The following is a 24,884-nucleotide window of genomic DNA, read 5'->3' as shown; positions in this document are numbered from 1 at the left end:
CACATGGTTCTCTGTAGGCAAGATGAGAATTACTTCACTTTCCCCCTTGGTTTTCATGGGTAAGAGCAAATTCTGCCATTTTCTGCAGTATAGAGGTGCTTTTTCTCCCTGCATAGCCTTAAGCTTGCCCCCAGCCTACTCCAAAATGCTCAGCCGGTGCACAATTAACACTTCTGGCTTTTCTTTGCAGGCCTGAAGCGCAGCTACACGTGCAACATCTGCAACGTCACGCTGAACTCGATAGAGCAGTACCACGCGCACCTGAAGGGCTCCAAGCACCAGACCAAGTGGGTATCTCCGTGCTCCTGGGGCCCTTCTGTCTGTTTGTGTCTACCTAGGTGAACAGGCAAATATATAAAATAATGCTCTATGCTCCTCATCTGAGGCGCTGCCAGTGTTACACGTAGATGTTGGAGGCACCCGTGGAGGGGGAGCTGCGGGCTGAGCCCAGGGGCGGCCGGGTGCCCCCCGAGGGCGGCGCAGTCTGCTCGCCATCTCCTGCCCATCGCGGCGTGAGGGCACGGAGGAAGGTTTGCTGTCTCTGCCTGCTGAAATGCTTGATTTGAGCGTATCGGAGTGTGTTGGGAACCCAAATATCTGCCCATCCTCACAAAACTGAACAGTGGGTGTTGGTTTGGGATGGACAAAGAACAAAGGAGCAGCAGTGAACCAAGAAGTTAACAACATCTGGTGTGATGCCATACCGAGTCGGGAGCCTCTTTCGTGTATTAAGCCTCAGGAGAGGCACTGGAAGCAAAATGGGCTCAGGTGTTTCCAGCTGAAAATGTTTGTGGTATCACTTAGAGCAATTACATACTAGCCAAGTTTCTGAGTATAAGAGGAAATCTGCTCTGTCAATTAGTACAAATTATTAAAATGAAGTGATAGAGATATGTGGTACCAAAGAGTAGATGAATGAACTAATCTCTCTTAATACACTTACATGTGAGCTTTGGGAACCATTTCAGGCTGAAGTACCGAGGGTTGCCCAGATTAGAAGAGGGATATCAAAGGTGTATTAGTTACTGAAATATTACAGGTAGCTTTAAGTGCAGTCTGAATGATGAGGGAGGATGATCAAATCCGGCAGTAAGCACTAATGTCTCATTTTGCTTAAGCTACCAAAGGACAAATGCAGCCCTTCTCCTGCTAATGTCAGACCTTCAAAGATTCCCTGTAATATTCATGTTATCTCTGCCCTGTTTATTCACAGAGTGTTTGAATGTCTTCCAGATATTACTCTTCCTGGACCTGAGCATGTAGTCGTATTCAGGATCCTAATTAGCAGAAGGAACTGATGGCGTCAGATTTTCTAATGAGGTGTTGTTCTGCCTCCCCTTCTTTGCAAAGGATGGATGGAGTGGAGGGAAAGGCAGCTGCTGAGCGGCCGTAACTGCTCCGGCAGCACCTCCCAGTCTGGATGGCTTTGCAGAGGAGAGGGCTGAGGCGAGGCGGTCAAGACGTGGCTGCAGGCTCTGCCACGAGTTCCCTGTGAGACTCTCAGTACTTAATTTCTTGCCTCCCCGTTCTCTTTTGGTACGTCCAACTGATGGCACATCCCCGCTCCAGCAGGTTGAGCATGCAGGGACAGTGCTGATGGGATCAGTGTCAGTACCCGCCGCAACCAATTCCCACTGCAGGAAAATAGAGCTGACAGCTCTTCCTGTTGGAAACCTGAAATGAGAGCAGCTGTGATGTGCTGCCGGGGCACGGAGCTGTAATTTATCCTTCCCCTGCCAGTCTTTCTGAGTTTGTATTATTATTGCTGTTGTTGGTGCTGCTCTTATTGCAAAGGAAAAAGGAGTTCATTTCAGATCAGAGCAGCCTCATGGATAGGAGATAGGATTGTGCAGAAGAGATGTGCCACTTTTTGTTTTCAGCACGGGTGGGCGCCGCTCATCCTCTGTTTTATACCCACACCTTCTCCTTTTGTTTTTCAGTCACCTGCAATTAGTCACAAGAGTGACTCTTCCAGACCAGAAACACCGGGGCACTGGGTCAGCAATAGGAAAGCACCAGAGTATGATGTACTGAACATCCCAGGACAGTGAGGACTGGGTTTGGCATCTGGGGGCTCCTGGTGCCTCCGCCCGCTCACTTGGATGGCAGCAAGCCACACGACAGTGTGCAACTCCAGGGCCAAGGCGCAGTGGGACTCCCAGATGTTCCCTGAGCTTTCCGGAGCTCTGAAAAAACGTGAATTATTGATAGGAAGGCCCATTCCTCTCTCATCTCCATGAGGATCAAGTCAGCCTGTGCAGGGATCACCGAAGTGGCTCAAAGGCCTGCAGGACTTTTAAGGACCTCCTTCTTTTACAGATTAATAGTTTTATCAGTCTTTCTAAATTTAGTTTCTTACCATTCACTGGTAATGATTCAAATCTTGTCCCAAGGGATTTTCATAGGCATTCAGTACAAGAGGAAACAAAGTAATAAATTCACACAAAAGTGTGTTACAAATGTAATAATGAAATGCCAATTAGAGACATTCGTCTGACCAATTTCTATGGGAAATTGCTCTGATTATTTTATTTCCTCTATCCATTGTTCATTCTTATACAATTTTCTTTGAGCCTAAGTATCTGAGTACTGCACAGCTCTCTCCAGCTCCTATAGGAAAGCACAGAAGCATGGGAGACAATAGATCGACAGCTTCGGTTTGTGCAAAACAAAAGCTCTTCCCACCCTGTAATTAGCGTGTAACCAGATTTTGCTCTCCTTGTTTAGAGGCGTTTTTGTAACTTCATTGTCCTCTCTATGGGACTGAGGAAATAAGTTACCGTAATCTTTTATCCCAAACCAGCACAGCCCCCCCCTCCAGTTTAAGGGGTCTTTAAGAGCCATCTGCGCTGCTAAAGCAGCCCGGAGCAGGGGTTGCAGCCCTGCGATGAGCCTGGGGCATCTCGTGGCCCTGGTTCTTCTGTTTGCTGCACGCACAGAGCACGTACACAGTGCTCATGCAGGGCCGGCTCTGCGGGTTATGGTAACAGCATGCAGTGAAAGAATTCGGAAAGGTAAAGCAGTTCTTACAGGTTGTGTTCCTGACTACAGAAGACATCTATAGTGCAGACAAAGATGAAGAAATCTTCATTTCTAGTGCTATAAATGAATACGTTCTGAAAAGGGATTCTCCATTGTATCTTGGCCAATGTACAAGTGACAAAGGGGGCACCAGCCCTCTGCTGAGCCTTGCTTCCAACGCAAAGGGAGAGTGGAGCTGCACAAGCCTGGTAGATTTTGGCAGGGCTGCCTCTGTTTGTTTACACTATGCTTTCTGCAAATGATTACCTCTTCCACACACAGAAAGCTCAGTTTGAAATCCAGATGTGGCTCTTCTGCACTCATTTCCACTGCTGCCTTGTCCATGAGCTTGGCTCTCATGGGTGCAGGGGAAGCAAATTGCTCTGCACGTGTGTGGAAAGTAAGGAAGCCACGTGCCTTGTCTAGTTTCTTGCCCACTGGTTTTTGCTATTCTCATTATTGTGGGTTAGTGTCAAGACTGTCCTCTTCCTTATAACCCAGATTGAAGCTAGTGCATTGCAGTTGCCAAGGCAACAAAACATTTTACGTAGTTGTCATACTTAATATCATAAAAAAGAGGTTGTAAAGGAGAGGGATTTAGCTTTGGGACAGGTTAACAGGGAAGGTGATTGCAAGTTGGAAGCTGGTAGCACCCAACATATACCAGGCAGTAGAGTTTTCTGAAAAGCTGCTTAGGCAGAGAAGAACTTTTATGAGGACCAACTCAAGTAGTGGATATTTATTATAGCTCTAGAGGGCTCTCCAGAGGGCACCATACATCCAAGGCATTGCTGGAGTTGCTTTAAATAACCCGCTGTACGGCAGCCCCTGGATGACGGCGCAGCAGGCCGTGCCGTTTGCACCTTCCCTTGCGTCTCAGCACGGGTGCTGCTGGTGCCGGAGCCCTGTCAGTGGGGCAGGAGGTCGGAGGCTGCTTCGCCCGCGGCTGACCTGTTCTTCCTTCGGCAGGGTCTGATGGGGAGAGCTTAGCTGGCTATATTCAGGAATGTTGGGGTTTCAGCTGAATGCTTCCTGCTGAATTTATTTGCATAACCAAAACATGGAGGAAATGTGGGGGAGAAAAATAGCTGAAAGTGTCTTGGCTGGTATTTTGGTGTTGAATAAAAGAAGTAGAAGGAGGTAGCTAGTATTGAGCTAGTCCTTATCCCACTGGCCAATCAATTTGCAAAGCAAGGTAATGTCTACTAGCTCCCCTTTTTTCTCCAGGGCGCAGATACTTTAAGTTGTATATGTGAAAATGAAGCAAAAACGCATCCTTTTTATTAATATCATATAATAAAGTGAGGAATTTGGAGCCAGAGCCAGATACAGAAGAATATTTCTTTTAAGCCATCATAAATCTGGCATCCTGTCTGCTTACGTCAGGGGTCAGGCAGTGTTCATCATCGCTCTGACGGGGGTTGTGCGCTCAACACGGAGCAGCCGAGCAGGAGCTGCAGGTTACTGGCGTGCAGCGGCGGAGCTGCGGGCTGGGTGCTGATGTGCGCCAGGGAATGCGAGCACATGCTGCACAGAAGCGGGGTTTGAAATGTGGCTGGACTCTGGAACATCTGCAGTGGGAAGGAGAGCTAAACCTTTAATTAGGGATTTATGAACTGTGCAGCGATGATTGAGTCATTGTTTGACTTGCTTTCCAGAAATAGATGTGCGATTTTTTTTTAATCCCCCTTCTCCCTTCCTTCCCCCCCAAAACGAGCAGAAAACAGCGGAAGGACGAGCGCAGCGTGAGGTGCTGGGCTGCGAGTGCCTGTCTCAGCTGGACCGCGGTCAGCACCAGCGGCTCGGTTTCTATGGGGACCGATGGCAACCGAAAAATGCGGCTTGCGAGGAGCCGTGCGAATGAGGTCACGTTATCTCCCAAACACCGGCAGAAAATCACATGCTGGCCTTGCTCCTTGCTGCTTACAATAGGAAAGACACAAAACTCTTCGCTCTTTTGTGGTTTATGTAAGCTGCAAAGATCTGCTAAAAGTCCTTTTCAGCAAATAAGGGAGAATTAGAGTCCTGGTGGTTGTGAAAGGAGAGAGGCGATATTCCAAGTTCTGGGGTCAAAGAAATGCTAGCGCAGAATGTCAGCTCGCGGCCCTGTGAAGAGCACTTCCCTCCTTTCACCTGTGTGCACGGGTGGGGGAACTGGGGGGGACGCGCTGTGCTCCTGGGGGCCAGGCTGCAAGCGTTCCCTCAGGCGAGGGGGGCGCGGGGGTCCCGTGGGTGCGGGGCAGAGCCCGGCCCCGCGCTGGTGCCCGTGCTGGTCCCGCGGCCTCGCGCCCCGGTGAGGCGTGGGCAGCGGGAGCCGCGTGCTGCCCCCCGCCCGCTGGCTGGCGGCGGGGAGCTGAGCGGGGCCCCGGCGATTCGGAGCCTGGCTGCGCCGGGGTGGTGAGTCCGGCATCTGCAGAGGGGTTTGATCCTCTCGCCTTCATTTTGTCTCTCTGATCAGGCAGACCTCTGTGCCACATCTAGAATTTGCAAATGTATTCCGGTGTTCTGTAACCGCTCGTTCACACGTTCAGAGATGCTAATACACACCTAGGTTTCCCCTTCAAACTCCTGCTTTCTGATTAATTTTAAGATCTGTGCAGCGACGGGACCTGATCCTGCAGCTGCCGTCGGGGTAGGATTGATTCAGTAGGAGTCTAAACGCACTGAAGGAGTGCAGTGTTTGCTCAGAACGAATGCTGGAGGGTTGAGAATGGCCATGTGTACTTCGAGGTGTGCTCTGAGGATCTTTCCTCACAGCCCTTCCCACAGTCGTTGGATTGTAAAGCCCAGATGATTAATGGCCTGCTGAGGAGCAAATGACAGCAGGCTTAGTGCCTGCGAGTATTTTTTTTTCCTGATTCAGAACACAGATGTCTAATTGGAATAGGGTATTTATTAACATAAACTGCTTGGCTATTCAGAAATCGGAGCTAATCAAAACATTGTAAATATCATGCCTGGACAAATGTCACTCTTCACTGTGATTGCATTTCCATATTTTTTCCAATCTATTTAAGAAAGTGTAAACAAATATTTACAGCCTGTTGTGGCTGACAAGTTCCTCGCTGTGGTGTCTGATGTGGCAAGCGTGCACGTAGAAGCAGCTCGGTGATGTCCTGTCTCACCAGGCTGGGGTAACATTTCCAATAAATTTCAGGAATTTCAGAAAATTATGTTAAATACGTGAGTTGTATCATGTGCTTCACAACAAAGTAGAATGATTTTTTTCTTACCTTGATGACTGCAACTTTTATCGGTAGCAGTACCATTTTCCATGTGCTTTCTGTAATGTATAGTGGCTGCTGCCTAAAATATAAAGAATCCTTTGGAGTGATAATAACTCCAGAAGATGAATAGTTATAAAAGGTGGATGGAATTGAAAGGCATTTTAATTTGTCATTATTTCAGTGATTCTGGAGAGCAGCTGAATAATTACACTGCCTATAAAGAGCAAGTGTGTAATACTTTCTCTCATTACAGGAGTAAATTGTCTCCCTTTCCTTTAAAGTAAGTGAAAATAAAGATCTCTCTGATATCTGCTGTTTTGATCGTAATTTGAAAGCCACAGAATGGCTGGTGCAACCTCGTTTCATGCTGTCAGCTGTACAGATTAATTATTTTCATGTAAAGCATTAGCAGCCTGATTTCTCAAAGTGTAAATCTGGCCTCACCCATGGCTGCTGAATGAGGAACTCCTCGTTGGCCGAGAACGCGCCAGCTCTTAAACAAGGCAAGCCTCGCAGGCTCTGTTGGTCTCTTAAATTGAGGATTCAAAGAAAGCGCCCTTTTTTCAAGTTGTTACAGCACTTTTCTTTCATAAAGTCCATGCTTATGCTCTGTGCTTAAAATTTCAAACGTTTTAGGCAGAAAAAGTGTGCTTATATTTTTTTTAGAACTGAGATTTCCTCATCTCCCACATTAAAAGAGCCGAGGTGGTGGCATGGGGCAGGGTCCGGTCTGCTGGGGAGGGGCAGCGAGAGGCTCCTGTGGAGCTCAGGTGAGGGGCATGGAGACTTAGCCCCAAGCCACAAATACCAAGGGTGAGGGTGACTTCTGCTCCGTTTGTCTTGCAGCCTGAAGAACCAGTAGTAGTTCATCAGTCAAAACAAGGAAAAGCACTGAGACTTCTTCTGCGGGGAGGAACTGCGTAGCGAGGAGAGGATACTTTTCTTGGACAATGATCCTGTGGGGATTCGGTAATTAACATGTAACTAACCTTCGCTTTGGACAAATACATGGATTTTTTTTTAATTTTGTGGTGAGTTAAAATATTTCAATGGATTTTTTTACCCTTTCAAGATAATATTTATTCAGCACAGAGTCTAGAGTATGATAACTATCCTGTAAATACAACACCTAATCATCACTCATCGTCAGAGACAGTGGAAAGAAAATATTTTACTTTTTCATATTTATTCATAGATTTCTTCTGAGAGTATAAAATGATTCTATTACATTATCCATGGTAGTGATGTAATCAGTCTTCAACCAGAAATAAACATGCTTTCTTCACCTTCTCCAGCATGGTTTGTGTCAACACATAAACAGCCAAAAATGAATCGCAGGGATTGTGTAACGGATGAATGTTTTCCTTTCCTCTTTGTCTTCAGAGAAACAAATGGTTCACTGAACAGAGAAAACTAAAATGAAAGAGTAGGATCCTTTTCCTGCTGGTAGGATTCCTAAAGGCTAGACGGAAGCCGTCCGCTTTATCGACTTTGAATGCACAGCTAAAGCCTGGCGCACGTGGCACAGCCCCTGCTGCACGCGCTTCGCCCGCCGCACCCGCGGGGAGGCCGCGGGGCACGAGGCCGGCGTGGAGGCCGCGTTCAGGACACGGAGGCCGACCTGCGCCTGTCCCCGGAGCTGCCCTCGCCGCACGGGAGCTGGGGCTGCGCCAGGGCGAGCGCAGCAGTGCGGCGAGCTTTGCGCTAGGGTGGGAATCAGCCTTAGGAGCCGCACGCCTTGCAGACCCTTCAGGATCGCCTCCTGGCGCCGGCTGCTCAGGAAAGCCCTCCAGGCCAGGCTCTGCTCCGCCGTGCGCGGGACCCTGGTCCGAGTGCTGCGCAGCCAGCGCCCCGCGGCAGGGACTGGCTCCTTGCTAACAGGGAGGAAAAAGCCTCAGAAGACTCGAAGGGAAAAAAATCAACAGCCTTGAATGTCCAAGAGGAACGCCGTGCAGATCCCAACTAGGTCCCGGTCTGTAGCACTTTGGTGCTCGCTGGTGAGGAGAGCGTGAGTTCCTCCCTGGCTTTGGGGTGAGCTGATATGTAAGTAACTGTATCCACTGGAAATAAGGGAGCTCGCAATGATTTTAGGTTTTCTACTGCAGTCAGCAGGAGGAGACTGGATTTCTTACCTAGCCCATTGCAATGCAAAGAACTGTAAGAAACAAGATCAAATTTCAAGTAGGTCCTACAAGGAATGCAAAACAAACCTTGCTGTGGCCTGTGTTACACCTACTTGGTTAGTGCACTTTGCATGCAGCAAACCTATCTTGTGAATGCCGATAGAGATTAAGCACCACCTCTTTAAAGAGCAGTCTGGTTGGTTTATATGTGTAGTAGCACAATTCTTCTGAGACTGGCCATTTCCCTGCTTCTGCGTCTCCGAAATAACAGGCTCTGACGTTTCCTTTTTGTGCACACTCAACTAGAGGCTGTCTTGTGTCTGGAAGTGAGCAGTGATGTCTATGGATCCATCAGTTCATTTAACAGAACTCCAGCATCTCATGGAAGAGCAGTGACCCTCCGCTGCTGGTTCTGCATCAGGAAACTTCTAATTTAATCCACAGCTCACCACAGTGGCCTGCAAGTTTGTGAATTTTCTGCCAAGTGAACAAATCATCCATAGGTGATTAATCTGTGTCCTCCATCCGCTTCTCTGCACATTAATAAACCAAAGCGAAGAAAAAGTGTATCGCTCTGCATTTTGGTGTTGAGCAGTGCTGTTTGTTTCAGATGAGAGACAGTTGGGCACGTCACTTGGAAACCTGCAGTTATGATGCAAATGTCATTGGCCTGTTTACAGTATTGTTACTATTGTTGTATGTTTGTAATATGGTCGCCTGTAAGTTAGCGAGCTCGGTAGCAGAGGATGCTGTAGGCACTGCTTGTCGCCTTAATTTTGGTCTCTGAGTGAAGCAACACCCAAAGGGATTGTACAGCAGAGCAGATCTGAGTGGCTGATGTGCAAGTAAAATCAAGGCGACTTCCTTGTAAACTTATGCTCAACCATATTTGTGGCAAATGCAATATTTAAAGTCAGTAAGTCACAAGGCAGCACATGCTAAGAAGTAATTGTCCTGAAACCAGCGCTGGTACCTGTAGGGCTGTGTAGCTACAAACAACTCCAGGTGTAATTGAGCCTGTGGGATGAAGCAAGAGCAGACTTCTGATGGAGGGGACCTTGTGGTGCCGCAGGAACAAGAAATAGTCTCACTGCTGCTGACGAGGTTCTGTTCTTCGTGCCTCTCCCCAGCCTGGGAAGAAGTTCCTCTGCTGTGGGCTGCTGATCTGCCCTGCTGCAGCCGGCTGCAGGGCGTTTCTGCTGCAGCCCTGTGGCAGCCGCTGCAGGAAGCAGAGCCAGGGAAAGCTGCTCTGCTTTCCTTTCTTATGATTATGCTGTGCAACTGGCTTTTTAATTACAGTCTCATCTGGGACTCTGAAATCCCTCACTACCTCGCTACCAGGGTAACCTTTTAATGAAAACAAACCTATTTTTTGCTGGTGAAAATGATTCTTATACCTTGAAAAGGTGATTAAAAGCCCAAACTCAACAGATTTATTTTGAAAAGACTCTTTGCAAATCTCTGGGAGAGAAGAAAAATAATTCTCCTAAATCAGGAAGGAAATCAATAGTAGATGTTGTGCCACAGAAGCCCATGTTATTTTGCCTGTCAGCAATGAAGACTAAAGAGACCCCGACTAGTCTAAGAAGAAAAGAGACTTTTTTGACTTTGCATTGTGTTTTTTTTGTTTGTTTATTTTTCCGTATGAAATCCATTTGCAAATATACTTAATGTTCAGTGCTTTATTTTCATTTGGCATTAAATCAGAGGACGTGCTATGTGTGTATGACAGCTGGGCTAATTGACTTGAAAGAATGGAGTGATCCATTGGTTATCTTCATAGCTGATTAACACAAAATTCACGCAGAATTTTAAATTTTGCCTAAATGTCTTTACCTGCTTTGAAAATCTTTCCTGTTATGTTTTGTTTGTGCTTAGTTTAGTTTAGCCTGAGTGGCTTTGTGAAAGACGTAGAGAAGCACCAGTCTTATTTGAAATTAGCGTTTACTGCTTGTTAAGCTTTCTCCCTGCTCAGCACGTGGAGAGCAGCAGCAGGTGGTGGCTCCGATCACGTCACCCATGAGAACAGTGGGCACAGGCTCAGCTCTTGGCTCCTCAGCCCTTAGGAGTCAGGGGAGTGCCGAGGAGGTGCTGAGGTTTTCTGCAAATAAGTGCACAGGATGCCGTTACGTGCTTGAAGAATATCTTCTGCTTACAAAAGGGACAACTGAAGTAAGTTACAAATTCTTCCAGTTTACAGTCTGTCTGATGTGATTTTTTCCCTTCACTTCTTTGGATATAGTAGTCAGGAGAATGTCTAGTGGAGGAAAATGATTGTGTTACTGAGGGGGAGAGTGAGGACCCGCGGGGTTCATCACAAAAACTTGTCCCTTCAGTGCTCTCACCTCTTCACTGACTCCTGCTGATTTCATGTTGTGTGTTTAAAACATATTACAAGCCGGGTTATTTGTGTGCCTGTATTTGCATATGCCCGTGTATGTAATACTCGCATTGTTTTTGTGCGTGCTGCATTGCAGTTGTGTTGAGAGGCTCCCACACCTACAGCTTTCTCCCATTAGAAAGCTCGTGGCATGCAGGGAGGTGCCTGCACATCCGAGATGTCCCCTGCGCTGTGCCACTGGTCCGCACGCTGCAGCACACCGTGCTCCTCCTGCCAGCAGCGTCTCACATCCTCTTCCTCGCCAGGGGATCCAAGCACAGCACAAGAACGAGCAGCACGAGGGACTTTGCTCATCCTGGGGACTGCCTGGAGCTCTGCTCTCTGTGGAGCCAGCCCCTGGGGATGACCTGTGCATTTCTGCCTTTGGTCATACAAAGGGGAGGGCCAGATGCACTTCAGAATCTAATTGTTTACTCTCTGGGGACAGTAAAAAGTACTAGAGAAGCTCTATATGATTAATTTGTGCACTTGCATCAATGCCTTTCATGTGTGGAGGAGAATGGGTTGTTCACAGATGAGTAAGCATCTCCTTAGGTTTCATAGCTATGGGGCTGTTTCATTTATTGTGTTCTGGGTAATAATATAAGATGGTGTTTCTGAAGCTAAGCTGCCTCTTTACAGAGAGACTGATGTACAGAAATAGGGCACATCATTCAGGCATGTGCAGCCTGACTCGTTTGAGCTTCCTTCCCCCCAGATTCTTCCTGCAACATGTGCTCCTTCCTCTAGGTTGCGCTTAGGCTGCTGCAGAGGCAATTTTGCCAGGAGAAAAAAGAATCCTCTAACTTGTGTGCTCAGGTAATCACTACAAGCTAATTGCAGCAAATTAATTACAGCACAAACACAATTTCTTTCCCTAGGCATGTGTATAGACAGCTCTGCTTCTTCTGCAGTGAGCTGGGTTGAACTGAGACCCTACAGCCAGCACACAAATCCTTTTCCCCTGCTGTCCTGCCCGGCCTGGAGTTGGTGGCTTGCCTGGTCTTAGAGAATGACCAAAGGTGTAAGACCTGTATCTAATTTATAAAAGCAACATTTTATGCCACGCTGGCAGCTTTGTGATAGATGGTTTGTCCTGAGATGCTGGAAAGGTGGTGTGAAGGTAGGTGGGAGCGCAGGAGGAGAGGCACTGAAGACTGCAATGCCAAGTCCCACGCCACCACGTCCCAGCGAGCAGGAGGCATGCGAGGTGAGCGCGAGACACTGTCACCCCCTCTGCTGCCCTGCTCCAGACCAGGGTAACCAGGGCAGCACAATATTTGCTTCTGTTGCCAGCGTTGTCCTGGTCCAGTCAATCAGGCTTTGGTCCCTAAATCCTTTTAATCTCTTGCTTTTCCTAAGTTCATTAGGCCTTCAAAGCAAGGCATGAAAAGACAAATCTCCTAGTGGGAAGTCAGTGATCCCTACAGAAATGCCTCCAGATTGCACGCTTCTCTCTGATGTTGAGACTAGTATACCATCCCAGGCTTAAATGCTGTGTGCAGATATGTTTGAGGGCTTTGAAAATGGATACAGTGAACCCTTGCATCCCTGAAGGTTAGTTTAAATTGAAGGGTGAAGACACTTGCTTATAATTTATTGTTAAAACAACACAGGCTGCATTTTTCACGCAGCACATCTATACGTTACAGAAGTTAATTTTATTCTGATCAAAGTTTCCCAGCTTAAAATTCTGTGCAAGACAGTCTGTAAGGAAAGTACAGCTCAATAGTTGTCAGTCTGGTTGTGTCTTGCCACACACACATTTCTAAGGAGCCCGTGCTAACTGGAGCACTGCAGGCGCTGGGTGGCAGCTGGAAGTGTGATTTTTAAACTCCAGAACTGTAGTCTTGTAGATGTGTTCCATTCAAGTTTTGTAGCACGTACTAATACGCTTCTTCGGGCTCTGATGCAAGACTGCAGGTTGTGTTTGAGAAGGCAAGACGCTACCTTTCTGTAGTGTTTTATGCGCAGACATATTACAGCACAAATAATACATGTTTTTTAACTGGCTTCCTGTGCTAAGGCAATAAAGCTCTATGGCAACAGTGTGTAAAGTGACTCTGCCCTGAGACACTCCACCTAATACAAAGAAATTAATCATGGGAGAAGAATACTCCTGGTACGTAAGTGGTACTTTCTTTGTTAAGTTCCTCTTGCATCAACTTAATTAGCAAGTCCTGACCTTTAAATCCACCTTCCATAATCTTCAAATTATGTATGCAAAAGTATGCATTCCTCCTCCTGGCTATGCTAGCAGCTTGCCACACTTCTCTGGATTTCTCTGAGTTTCTGCAGTGTCTGGCCAGCTGGAAGTCCTCTCCCATCAGCGAGAAGTGATTGGGAACCTCCGCCGCTGTTGTAGTGTGAGACGGGGAGGACCCACTTTGGTTGTTCGATATTCATAACATTAAGAAAGAGAGAGCAAGTAGCCATTGACTTTCCAATGTGTTCCCCACTTATATTACTGCACTGAGCTTGATTTCAAGACTCGAGAATAAATTTTGTAGTCTAATTTCTATTTTCAGTGTCAGAAGAGGGATGATGGAGCTATTCCTATTGACCTAGTGATGTTTATCTTTGCTATGTATGTTCTGGCTTTCAAGTGCTGGGCCAGGAGGCAGCTGCAGAACTCTTCAGGACTGAGCAATGTATTACACTTTTATATCTCTTTCTTACTTATTACTTGTACCCTAAGTCACAGGAGAGCTAAAGCAAACTATAAAATTCCTTCTCTATATCATTTCCTCATTTTCCCAGCACCTTTGTGCATGTCATAATCCTGCCAGTACTACTCAAAATCATCTCTGAGTGCAGCTGGCTCGTACCCTTGCCAGGACCTCATTTCACATCCTTTAACAGAGGGGTTGCAGGCTGTGGTTTTGCTAAAGGCACGGGGCCGAACATGAGCAGCTGAGGCTAAACGGTTGCCTTGGATGTCTCTCCGTGCCAGAGGGCCACCAAATGCGCCAGAGTCCTTCATCGCCCCGGCCAGCCTCTCCTGGCTCCCCTCCCACACCCACAGCCCGCAGGTCCTGGAGCTGCCCCCCACCTAGTCCTGGCTCCGGCTGGCTCCTGGGGGGCTGCGAGAGCCGGGCTGCTCCCCCAGGGCAGACGGGGTGGGAGCCACGCTGAAGTGGTGCGGCGGTGGTGATGGTAACAGCTTGCTTGCCTCAATGGCACGAGCTGGATTTGCCATGCCAGGGCTTGAAAGAGAACAGTTTAAGCAGCATCCCCGTCGTGGCCCACTGCTTGCTAATCAAGCCTCATGGTGTTCTCATAGATCTTTGACAATAGCCTTTGTCTAATATGTTTTTAATCAGTGTGTGCATTTCGATTTGCATATTAATAGCAAGGAGATGTTATTATATGCTGCTGTTGATGAGATGGTTGTCATGCTTAGCCTTCCAGTCTGAGGAAAGAAAGAAGCTGTGTCTATTGTACAAAAGATGAAATTGCACACTTTTTAGGATCTGCTATTCTCTGCCTCTATCTTTATTTATATCTGCTTTTATTTTTTTTTTCTTAATAGCTCACATGGGATCTCTTTCTCTCTCTCTCTCTCTCTCTCTCTTTCTCTCTCAACAAGCATAATTTAATAGGATTTTGTGTCTGTTGTGACAGGTCCAAGCTAACCTAAATATCACTTTTTTCTGGACATTTTTGACTTGTGAAATGGCAAAAGCTTGACCCAGTCTAGGAGCCTGTTTATTGCAGATGACCACAGCAGAATATTTAAATGCCAGCAATGAACAATGGCACTGCTCATTCTCTGGGTTTCTGCATTTCACAGCTACTATAGGTGTAGGCTTCGAGCAGGTGCCAGCTGCCTGGATGCGGTCTCAGAGCCACTGCTCATCCTCACCCACTGCAGATGCTGGAGCAGAACAGAGCTGGAGCCGTGCGCCGCTGCTCCCTAGCAGAGGTGCCGGGAGGAGCAAGATGAGTGGGGGCTCGAGGAATGGCGAAGAACAAGCCCTGAGTGCCAGTTCCTCATGCTGACTCTTTTCCAACTTCACGACACCGCAGGATGAGCAATGCTTTTGTCCCAGGTTCTCAGACTGAGGAGCAGGTGAACGTTCTGAAGTGTGGCTAGGTGACTTAGGGGCCGAACTCCATCTGCTTGCAGTTCGCATCCCCTGCTGTCAGCATTTAATCCCAAATCATCCCCAAGGCTTCTCTCCAGATCCTGGCACTAGGAGAGTGTTTATCTTGTTTTCTTTCTGCTTTTCCTATCCCCTTTCTCTCCCCTGCTGTGTCAGATGCACAGACCTCTCTCTGGCACAGCACAGACACAGGCTCTCTGCGGCTTTCAGATCTGGGAGGTGATTTTGTGTGTGCTGGTTTTGCTCTTCACCTTCCTTCCCTTGTGGCTCAGCAAGAAAATGGCCTGAAGGCAAAAAGCCAAGAGTGAAAGGAGAGAGATGAAAAGAGAAACTAAAGAAATTGGAAACAGAAGAAAAAAATCTGGAGGAAAAAACACATCCCCCTCCCAGCCTGACTCCTCTAATTGCTGTTGTAACTCCCTGGCAGAGAAGTGGGGTGGAGGAAAAGCAAACCATTTTGGCCAGTGTGGGCTGGATGCCAGGGGCTCCTGCTGGTTACTGCTGGGGGGAGAGTAGCAGCTTTAAGCCCAGTCCAGTTTTAGCATCACTAAATTTTAAACATGCTCTCCTAATCTGAGATCAAAGCACACAGTCAGCAAAGGGCATCTGGAGGGAGAACAAAGCTGTATTTTTCGTCCTTTCTCCTCTGCCAACAAAGCTGCCCTTGCTGAGGAGCGCCCAGCAAGCGGGTGCTGGAGCTCAGCGCTGCGTTCCTGCAGCTGGAAATGGGTCCCTGCCCTGCCATGCCTGGCCCTGGAAGGAGCAGCCAGAAGAAGGCAGGGAAAGCCTCTGCCAGCCTCAGGAGCATCCCCATTTGCTCTGCAAAATGACAGCAGCAGGCGCATGACTGAATAGTGGAATAGGCACTATTCATGTGAACGCTGCATAAATATTGAGTGACAATATTTTGAAAGAGAAACCTCTCAGTGATCTGTGAGCAGGGAGGCAGTGCAGAATTAGGTGTTTTCAATCACACCAGCTCCGCAAGAAAAGGAACCTGGCTGCTGATCTGAAATCAGCCTGCAGTTTCTGCAGCCACCCACTGCAGGCTGTACAGGACAAAAGGAGCAATATGAGGTAGGAAAAAAAACCCTGTAAGCATTTGCTGTAGAGAAAGTGGCTGGAGTAATAAGACCAAGCAAAGGCGTGGGATGGATGTTTCACTCCAGAGCTTCAATCCATTTATATAATCATAGTTGTTATCATAGTAAATGTAAATAACTGAATGAGTTCAAATTTAGTATTTGACAACACTGACTCTTTGTGAGTACACACTGAATTCTTGTAGAAAGCCTTTATTTCATCAGACAGTCTAACAATATTTTAAACAGTCCTTTAGGCATTTAGTTAGGACCATATTCTGTGATTTTTCTTGCTCTCCGAAGCATAAAGCCTCTTACAAGTTCATGTTTTAAGTGATTGCTTGAATCAAAATATGTGGCAGTTTGGCAGCTTGCCTTTTACTGCATTGCTATAGCCTGCAATAATAGCAATAATGGTATGATGAAAATACAAAAAAAGCTGTTTTGCACCTTGTCAGCCAAAGGCAACAAATATCCAGGATAACCTTACTTTATTTTCTATTGGATGTGGTGACCCTGAACCCTCAGTGGCATCCAAGACAGGCGTCAGAGCCACAGTCTGTCCCACCACGCTAAGGAAGCATCCTTTTTAATTAGCACTGCTGGCAGGCTCCTGTCCTTGAGGCAGAGCTGGGCGCAGTGTCCTTCCTCGCGGGTGTTCGTGGGTCTGGATCTCACAGGGGCTTTGCTCTCTGCGCAGATTTCCACTCTATGCCTCGATGAGCGCTGGATCCCCACCAGCCAGGGCCAGGGCGATAGGGCAGAGCACGACAGACCCCACCGCGTCCGGCAGGTGCTGGGGCAGGTGCTGTTCCCTTTGCTGAAGCAAAATCCCCATCCCTCAGCGGCCTTGAGGTGCTTGGCAGGTGGGCTGTGGCGGAAAAGTGCTGCTCTGTGAGGTGAGATCAGCACCCTGGGGCTGGAAGGGGGTTTTCAAAGGCCTGGAGACAACCGGTATTCAGAAATAGATCAGAACAAGCATTTCCATCCAGAAAGGAAGAGCTAGTAAAAAGGTGGTTCAAAATAGAATCTTCTGTGATGTCCCACTCCCACGTATTTTTAATGAGACTAGTGCTGGTCTTAACAGGCAAATGACCTAAATTCAGCCACAGCTCTGTACTATTGATTCAGTAGCTTCTCTTAATGAGGAAATGATTATCTTCATTGGGAAATATGGAACGCTGCAGGTGCATGGTGTTAAATAACGAACAAGCAACCTGGCTAGTGCCAGGAATGTGATGGTGCCTTGCTGGGGATGAGGGACCCTCGGATGGACCCTCTGCAAGGATGGTTCCTTTGTGTGTGGCCTTGCAGAACACAAAGAGGTGCTCGTGCTGCTGGCCATTTTTATTCAGGCTGCCAGGCGGGGGCTCTTCATTTGTAAGTTGGCACTGTACTTTCTTCCTTGACCCTGCCCCTGAAAGCAGTTTGAGGCACAGACTGCACAGGTCTATGCCTTCAACTGCTTACGCAGGCGTAAGCAGCGTGCACCGTTGGAAGGTCTGGCCGGAGCCCAGCTTAGAGCACACTTCTCTAAATCACCACGAGTCCTGTCACAACCGCTTCCCCCCACCCTGATATGAGTCACTTCCAAACACACCTTTAGTTCATTAATGCAGTGATGCGTTAAAATGCATCTCAGTAAAATGACAATGCTGATGACAACAATTCCCACCTTCCACCCACCCTCTGCCCCAAATCCTCAGGTTATTTTTTGCCTTGAATCTGGCAGATGGAAACACCAATATTATGCAAAATTGTGTCCGGATCCTGAGGGGAGCTGGGCACAGCCAAACAACTGCAGCCTGAGACCATGGGCTCCTGCAGGGGGAGGCCACCTCGAGGAGATGAGCTGCGTTAGGCTGCAGTAGCTCAAGTGGGGTACGGTCTGATGGTGCTCACTGTGCGGTCCTGCATCAAGCCCTAAGGACTGCACTTGTGTTGGCGGTGCACTGACTTTGGGATCCATCGTCTGGAACAAGACCAAGCGGTAACTGGATGACCGTAAGGTTTTGCTTTAGCATTGATTGAGTTAGATGGTGATTTGTGGTATGTTACTCCATGGAGCCAAGCAGGAAAAGGCAAAGGAAAATGGAGGACAAGTATGCTTTCTCAGCTGGCAAAAACTAAAGCAAAGCGGCTTGTAGAGGAGACAAAACTGCCACTGGGCTAAAACCTTACAAAACAGAGCTAAAAAGCTAGATGACGTGCTCTTTTCTAGTGATTTTACTCAGTGGGCAGTGAAGCACAGTTGATGAGCAGGGCAGTGTAAATCAGCAAAGTGTCTGATACAGCCCAGCGTGCACTGATGTGACCTGGAAAGCTCTGTAAGCCAAGCTATTAAATCATTTGAACAAGAAAAGCAGTCAAGCCCTGCTTTTCCAGTAGGAACCAGCACTTTAGTAAAACTCATCTCTATTTTGAATGTTGTCCTCAACATCACATTGGTGGCCACTTAACAGTAAGTGCCTACAAGCTCTGAAAATAAGATGGCAAAAATCGGACTTTGTGCTCTTTTGACCAAAGGCCAGTTGATTTCCTTCTCCAAATTGCCTGGCTTCAGCCTTTTCCCTGCCTTTCCTGGCCGGGACTCCTCAGATGGTTTTGTAGGAGTGAGCTCTGGTGGTGTCCAGGCATCCACGCACGTCTCGTCTCCAGCAGCAGCACGGAGCCGCCTGCGTCCCCCTGGGCCGGCAGAGCCCTCCCCAGGCCAGGCCCCATTCCTCACCTGCCCGGGCTCAGCTGGTGCCAGGAGAGGCACCAGCTGGCGATCCCCCATGCCTGTGGCACCGTGCTGGGCTGGGGAACAGGCTGCTGTGCAGAAAGCCTGCTCCCTCCCGCTAATTAAAAACCCTGCGTGCACTTCTGCGGCAGGGATGCTTCCAAAGACCCAGCTGCCTTGCTAGCTCCAGGTCAGATCCGTCCATGCGCTCACACAAGCTCAACCGGTAGCCAGCTAAAAATGCCTCGGCGATGGATGCAGAGCAAGCCGCCAGGGAGCCGCTGCTCAGCGCAGCACGGCCATCAGCCCCCACCAGCCTCCCAGGGCCAGGGGGGAGCCGGCGTCGCCCCAGCCCTGGCGGCGCAGCAGCGCGGGTCGGTGCTGGCGGGGCAGGCACGGAGCCACCCTTGAGATGCGGGTTTCTATTTGCATATGCTTTCTGGCTACAATAATAGCAATAGTGACTGTGTTAGAGTTCTTGTTGACTTTCACCTTCATAATCAGCTCTATGTAATTTAGGATTAATTGTAGTGGTGGTGATCTAAGGATATAAGCAAATTAAGGTTTATAGCAAAATGTACTGCTTTTTTATTAGAGTATCCAATATAGTTAGAACATGGACCAGCTTTAGGGTGCACAGATTCTTCTTTGGGTCTGAAATGGAAACAACGAGCTTGAAGCTAGACAGAGACTGGAAAAAATTTCGGCTTCAGTTTATCATAATTATGGCAGCAAACTAGACAGGAGGAAAAAGGTAGTAAGCACCTGCAAAATTAGCTATTATAAACGTCATGTATTATTTCAAGTCTGGGATCTTTAAATAGTGTTAGAACCATCACCTAATTTCCCAGCACTTGAAATAAATTTATTGTTTTGCAATGGACAAAAAAATTGGAACTGTCACTTGGCAGATGAGAATTACACACATTGTGATTTGCATGTAGGGTGTTTTTGTACAATACTCTCCATTGACATTCAGCGTGTCGTGTGTTTTGTACGTGACAATGTCCAACCTGGTAATTTCTGTTCTGAGAACAGGATATTTGTGTATGTACCATTTCTGAAGTAAGCACAATCATAGAGAAGTATTTCAAAAGGAATGTTAAAAATAAATAATTTGAAATCTGTTATTGTTGGATTTTTTAAATTATTTTTTCTATTTTATTTATTTATTTATTTATTTTGAGGATGGGTTTCAGTTGCACCTATTTTCTGCCAGCTAAATGCTGTCCACCTTCAACATGCTCTGGAGTAGCAGGGTGCCCGTTTTCTTCACAGAGACACGGGGCAGCCACCAGCCGTCCCCTCGCCCGCCTGCAAGCCTCTGGCGTAATCTGTGAGGCAGGGACCGGCCTCCTGCGGGAAGAACGGCCAAAGCTGCCTTTGCTTTCTTGTGGCAGAGCCGTCATTTCCTAGGCTTGAAGTAGGCACTCTGTATCACTTGGCTCTATCACTGCCCTGCTCCGCAGGGAGCATGCGATGGGAGGCGGCAGGCAGCGCTGCCCTGGGGTGTCCGCTGGGGAGGACGGGGTGACACGGGGGTGGTGGCAGGGCAGGGGACAGGGGGGATGTGCAGGGAATGGCCAGTGCCCCGGCCATGTCACCCAGAGATCGGTTGTGCTCTTCGGCTGAGACACTTTCCCCTGGCACCTTCATACCCAGCTCCGCTCTGCATTCCCACCCACTCCGTGAGTGCTCCTTTTCTCCTGCCAGATTAGCAAAACAAAGCCTTCAAACCTCTGAGCAATTAGATGCTAGCAAAGTCCAAAAGAAAAGGAATTTGAAAAAGTATATTAATCTTTCAGCCCCAGTTCACCCATTATTAACTGGTCACCCAGCACAGGCTCCGATACAACCTGTTCCTGCCAACAGCATCTTTCTTTGGACCTGTTCACTCTGCTGGGGATTTAATATTCATGGGGCCCCTTTCACCATTTTAATGAACTCGGCAGCCATTCAGAGGGCCAGCAGATGACGGCACAGTAATTTAGTGTGCACTTTCCCACAGGGGCTGCTGGCCTCGAGGCACCCCTTTGAAGCACCACTCGAGGGGCCGTCACCGTGAACCCCTGAGCACCGCTGCTTTGTGCTGTGCCATCGCCTGTGCAGCTGGCCAGCTGCTGCACCATGATTCTAGCGAGTGTCTGCTGTCCCCCCGCACCCTGCTTTTAGGGCTTTTTTAAACTCCAAAGACAAAAGTAGTTTTGTGGCAGCATCGCACATGGGAGCAGCTGAGGTCGGCAGTGTCAGAGAGTGGCTTTCAGTTGTGGTTGCAGCTGCAGCCTTGGCTTCTGCATGGGGAAGGAGGAGGAGCGGCTCTCATCTGTTGCTCCAGGCAGAGGACGAGCAGCCCGCACCGGCTGCCTGCATTGCCGTGACTCCGGGGGTGGCTGCGTCACCGGCCAGCCATGAATCCCCTGTGTCTTGCTGCTGGGAGGGGAGGAGGAGGATTGAAGGGATAACAGGCAGGGCTCAGGTCACCCCTCACCCTCCCAGCACTGAGGGCACCATGGTGAAATCACAGAGACAGCACCCGGTCTGCCCAGCCCTGCCACCCCTTTCTTTGCCAGTGGCCTCAGTATATTCTTGGTGAGAAGTGAAGTAATATTTTAAATTCAAAGATGATGGCTCTGTCCCATTTTTCTCTGCACAGTAATGCCAGGCTGTCAGACCCAGTAGGGTCGTTTGGAGCGGCCTCAGAGAGCAGCATTTAGCAGCATTTTCTCTTGCAAGTTGATCTACAGATCCATTCCCCAGTCGGTGATCATCAATATATATTTTCAACAGCTGCTGTGATTTTAATATAAAGCACAAGTATTCCATTTAATTAAGCATGAGGCGAAAGAACATACACAACCTGTGGAGGGATGGTCCATGGCTCACCTTGCCTGCACCTCACCAGGTCACCGAGGTGCTGTGCTTCGCCCTTTGTGCGGGCACCAACATGCACCAGGGGCTTTGGCGGCACTGCCCCAGGAGCTGTGTCACTGTCCCCGGCATGGAGGCGAAGGGGACACCGGGCACCTGCCCCGGCCACAGCAGGACGTGGAGCCCTGGGTTTTGCCAAGAGGTAGCCCTGCAGCTTCAGCACACCAAGGCCAGCTGGGCTTTTCACGTCAAAACCACTTGGATGAGATTTTTTGCAAGGATAGAAGAGGATAGCTAAAGATTCTCAGCACGAGCTTAGGCTCATTTATGGGTACTTGAGCTTTGGCACCACGGGAGCACAGGCCCTCCAGCAGGCCCTCCATGCCTGTGCAACGTTCTCAGCTGTCCAAAAATCTGCTGACCTTCCTGGGAAAGCGGAGGTGATCACCCAGCCTGCACACTGCCTGCCTCGCCGTATGCTCTTAGACATGCTGGCTCCCATTTCTTTTATTTTCAATGTTGTTTGATCAATTGCAATAGCCGCTGCAGGGACTGTGCAGTGGAAATACAATTTTCCACGGCATGCTTTCACATCTTTGCACCGTTTGCACTGGTACAAGGCAAGGTGTGATGGATCTCATCTCCCTCCTACACCACTCCGGTTTTCAGCAAGGGCTTTGACACTCAGCAGCCCCGGAGCTGTTACAGAGAAGGGACCAAGGCTTATTAAGTCATTTGGCCTTTTGGGAAAGATTTATTCCTATGACAGAGTGAAGATGACGCACCTCTGTCTGTGTCACTAACGAGCCCTGTACTCTGTCCTGGCATTTCTGTGGGCTGGATGTGCTGTTATTTCTGATGCTGTATCAGACAGTCAGCCTGGGCCATTAAATATCTCCTGGCTCTTTTCCTCTCAAACTTTACCTCATTTATCTTGGCCATGTAATTCATCCTGCAGTTTCAATTGGCCAGTGAGTGTTTTTTCACTTAATGTTTTTCCTTTCTCATTTCCTTATGGACCAGCAGTGGCCACACATCAGGAGGTGCTGCAAACCCTGGCAGGCTGGGGATGTGGCTGTGCAATGAAAGGCCCTGTGGAAATTCAGAGCATTGTTGGCAGTGCTTTCACATGCACCACATGGGCACTGGAGGTCACGGTCCTAAAGCTTCCGCACTGAATGGCACCATGCAGGGCGGTGATGAACAGGACTGGCTAAGGAGAAGAGCTTTTTGCCTGAAAAGATGCAGAATTGTTTCCCTCGCTGCTATCCTGCCGTCTCGCTCTTGCTTCTCCCCTACAGTGGCCAGCTGGGGTGTTCTTGGTTACTGCAAAACCAGCCATTAACCTCGTCCTGATGAGGGATCGCTGCACTTGTGAGCACAGCTGGCCCCAGCTGTGTCAGGCTCATTAGCACCAGCACCAAGGGTGCCATAAAGGTGCTGTGCCCGCAGGTTGCCCTTGGGGCTGGCAGGCAGAGCTCTGGCTGTCAGCACGGGGTCTGTAGGGAAGGGGACCTGGCTGTGGGGCTGCTTGGGGGGGGGTCTGTGGGGATGGCGGTGATGGGCTATTGGCACAGTCTGGGTCCCAACCACCCGCAGCAGGGCCTTGGCCAGGGCTCTGTAGCCCCCTGGGAGCAGGGGATGGGCTGTGCCCCACTGGGGGGCCGAGCAGGACAGCAAGAGGGCCTCTGGGAGGCGGCAGCAAGGCCACTGGGCCTCATCCAGCCCCCTGCTGCTCACCCTGTGGCGAGGCCCAGCTCCAAGCCCTGCATCCACGGGGGGATGTGCTGTGGGCACGGGCTGTGTGCCCGCCAGCCCAGCCTTGGCCCTGTGCTCGGCGAGCTGGCCTGGCAGTCCCAGGGCTTTATTAATAAGCCAACAGCACACACCTTCATCCCGAGACCTGCAGTCATTCTGTACTCAATACAAGCCATGCCCTAAATAGTTCGTGAAGCAACTCCCAGGTCCGTGTACTAAACGTGAGGTGCTGCAGCCAAATGCTTTTGGGGCTGGAAGCAGTGAGTGACCCAGACCTGAGCGATTTGGGCTGCGCAGCATTACGGCTCGGTGACTACCCGGCTGGGAGCACTAACGGGGCTGGCGGGGGGCTCCTTGGGCTGAGGGGAGCCAGAAGCCTGCTGGGGATTGTGGAGGAAGCAAAAGCCTGCAGGTCCTGAGCAGATACCAATGCTGACTGCGCTGGAACAAATGAGGCCTTGTGAGTAAGTGGTATTATTATTATTATTATTTTACTGTTGCTGTTTTTCTTATTGTTCTAATGTCCACAAACATCTTGTGCTTGAGCTGTTTTGCCTCATAATTTCTTAGCAATGTTTGCTCTTCGGTTTATTCAGGGACTTGCTGCACAAAAGGTGAAGTAATTTGTACTGTGTTCAGTTAGGATTGTTAGTAAGGACAGAATGTTCTTTTATCCATCAGCACAAGAGAATTTTCTCTAGCAGATGCTTTTGGCTGTCCTTTTTTGTGGCAAACACTATTAAAACTGAGGCATCCTTGTATTGCCGTGGACAAGGGCATCCTGTGCCGTTGAAGCTGTGGGCTCTCAGCATGCAGGACTGTGTTCGTAGTAGGGTCTGGAAGCTCTGCACCACTTCGGGAGAGGCAGCCCTGAGCACACGAGATGGGCACCAGGGATGTGCCGAGTACAGCACCAGTGTAGCACCAGGGAAGTGCCCAGGAGCAAACCCTGCCCCCGGCACAGGGGAGAACCTGCAGGGATCAGTGGCCACGTGGAACAGCTGGAACGCTGTGGAAGAGTGTGCAAAATGTGGCCAGTGTCATGGCACAGAATAAACCACCCAGACATGTGCTTTCCAAGCTGTGAACCTGCTCAAGCTTTTGCTTTAAAAGTGCAAAAAATATTTTGCATGTTCAACATTGCTATAATAGTTGCAACAGTGTTTACAATTGTGATCAGCCAAAATCTCTGCCAGAAATGTTTTAAGTGGCAGTTTTATTCTGCTTTCATTACACAGGAGGAAACCACAGGGTTCACTAGGGACTCCTGCAATGGTCATAGCTGTGAGGAGAAATGCTCATTAACTTGCTCATCTCCCCTGAGCGTGCACAACGGATTGTCCTCCAGGCACTAAGCTGGCACTGGCAATTCTGCTGGGCTTGTGCTGGAAAGACAGAATAAGCCATTTGGAAACTCCTGTATGGAACATTTATTAATGTAAATGCCCCACCAGTAAATGCACTGCAGAACTTCTGACAGAAACTGTGGCTCAGTTAGGAGGGTACAGCTGATAGCACCGTGAGTTAAAACTGAGGATGAATTACAGATGGCTAGGGAAATCCTATCACAAGAGGCAGGAGACCTGATTACTTCCCA

The 24,884-nt window shown here is 48.7% G+C and overlaps 1 protein-coding gene across 9 annotated transcripts in view; it reads left to right on the top strand.

The window, feature by feature from the left end:
* The window catches only part of ZMAT4 (zinc finger matrin-type 4), a 99,688-nt gene extending 79,894 nt beyond the window's left edge, over positions 1 to 19,794 (top strand). For 7 of the 9 annotated variants that reach the window (XM_080568751.1, XM_080568752.1, XM_080568750.1 and 4 more), the window contains 2 exons: positions 191 to 287; positions 7,095 to 7,539. In XM_080568751.1, coding sequence (XP_080424877.1) covers positions 191 to 287; positions 7,095 to 7,110 — 113 coding nt within the window. In that variant the 3' untranslated portion in view covers positions 7,111 to 7,539. Of the gene's footprint in view, positions 1 to 190; positions 288 to 7,094; positions 7,540 to 7,631 lie in introns of those variants that run through there. The other 2 variants (XR_013942301.1, XR_013942302.1) reach the window with 2 other exon arrangements.
* Positions 19,795 to 24,884: the final 5,090 nt, after the last annotated feature.

The sequence above is a fragment of the Anser brachyrhynchus genome (genome assembly GCF_964034855.1).
Source record: "Anser brachyrhynchus genome assembly, chromosome: 26".
Taxonomy (NCBI): Eukaryota; Metazoa; Chordata; class Aves; order Anseriformes; family Anatidae; genus Anser; species Anser brachyrhynchus.
Note: the sequence above shows the minus strand (reverse complement) of the source record. Positions and strands in the feature narration are given on the sequence as shown.